Below are 1,427 nucleotides of genomic sequence, written 5' to 3'. Positions count from 1 at the left end.
TTTAAAACTTAGGCTTCAACTAAAATGAAAAACTAGCATAAAGATAATTTAATGAAAATCTATAAAAACACTGCTGAAAATGAACTGGAAGGAAGACATGAATAAAAAGGGGAAGTAGAACTTCTTCACGGTGGAGACATTGTGATGCCAGTTACCTTCGCATTGATCTGTAGATTCAAGGCAATCCCAATAAAAAAAGGAGCAGAATTATTTTTTGTTATCAATAAGCTGAATGTAAAAGTATTTGGAGGGCAAAGGAGCTCAAATAGCCAAAGCTATTGTCATTCTTGCTGTTTGAGACACTCGTCCGTCTACCTTACCCTTTACTGCGTTCCGCTGTGGCTGGTGGCCCCTCCTCAGCCCCCTGTGTGTGGGGATGTCCAGCAGCGATGAGCAGCAGAGCCCCAATTTCAGCCCCTGCTGCCCAGCCTCTGACTCTGGGATTCAAACCATCCCTTGCAACGTCAGGGAGAACAGCTGGCAGTGGAGCACGGCAGGGCAGTTGGGGCTGCCAGCGCTCCCCCACTCCAGATGTTTCCAGGGGTGTTTTCTTAGGAAACACACACAGGGCAGGGGGCCAAGCCCCTCTTCAACAAAACAGACTTTTTACAAGCAGCAGACTCTTTCCTGGAAATAATCCAGAGGAAATACGGGCGCCCAGGACTCAGCTCAAAATATCAACAAGGAAAGGAGGTGTGGGGAGCCTCCTGCTTGGAAAACAAACACCACGAGGGTATAAAAGCCAGCAGCCCTGGGCATCTTACACACTCACACTCACTCACACACTCACACACTCACACCCTCCTCCAGCCCCACTTCACCACTATGGCCGCTTCCACCCTGTCCGTTTGCTCCAATGACCTGAGCTATGGCAGCCGGGCCTGCATGCCCGGGTCCTGTGACTCTTGCATGGACTCCTCCTGGCAGGTGGACGACTGTCCAGAGAGCTGCTGTGAGCCCTCCTGCTGCGCCCCCACTTGCTGTGTCTCCAGCTGCTGCCAGCCCTCCTGCTGCACCTCCAGCTGCTGTGTCCCCAGCTGCTGCCAGTCTACCTGTTGCACCCCCAGCTGTTGTACCCTGACCCCCTGCCTGACCCTTGTCTGTGCCCCAGTGAGCTGTGTGTCCAGCCCCTGTCAGTCAACCTGCACCAGCTCCTGCACGCCCTCATGCTGCCAGCAGTCTAGCTGCCAGCCCTCCTGCTGCACCTCCTCCCCCTGCCAGCAGGCCTGCTGTGTGCCCGCCTGCTGCACACCCGTCTGCTGCACACCCGTCTGCTGTAAGCCAGTCTGTTGTACGCCTGTCTGCTGCACACCTGTCTGCTGCACACCCATCTGCTGCAAACCTGTCTGTTCTGGGGTCACCCCCTGCCCAGCCCCTTCGAGCTGCTGCAGACCCTCCTCCTGCGTGTCCCTCATCTGCCGCCCCGT

At 55.1% G+C, this 1,427-nt stretch overlaps 2 protein-coding genes across 2 annotated transcripts in view; both read left to right on the top strand.

Moving 5' to 3' along the window:
* The window catches only part of TSPEAR (thrombospondin type laminin G domain and EAR repeats), a 60,798-nt gene that overhangs the window by 33,618 nt on the left and 25,753 nt on the right, over nt 1–1,427 (top strand).
* LOC102429028 (keratin-associated protein 10-1-like) overlaps nt 826–1,427 on the top strand; it is a 5,626-nt gene continuing 5,024 nt past the window's right edge. The window contains exons 1-2 of the mRNA XM_023763542.1: nt 826–984; nt 1,048–1,276. Of these exons, the coding sequence (XP_023619310.1) occupies nt 826–984; nt 1,048–1,276 (388 nt within the window). The remainder of the gene's footprint in view (nt 985–1,047; nt 1,277–1,427) is intronic.

The sequence above is a fragment of the Myotis lucifugus genome, unplaced genomic scaffold (assembly GCF_000147115.1).
Source record: "Myotis lucifugus unplaced genomic scaffold, Myoluc2.0 scaffold_291, whole genome shotgun sequence".
NCBI classification, from domain to species: Eukaryota; Metazoa; Chordata; class Mammalia; order Chiroptera; family Vespertilionidae; genus Myotis; species Myotis lucifugus.
Note: the sequence above shows the minus strand (reverse complement) of the source record. Positions and strands in the feature narration are given on the sequence as shown.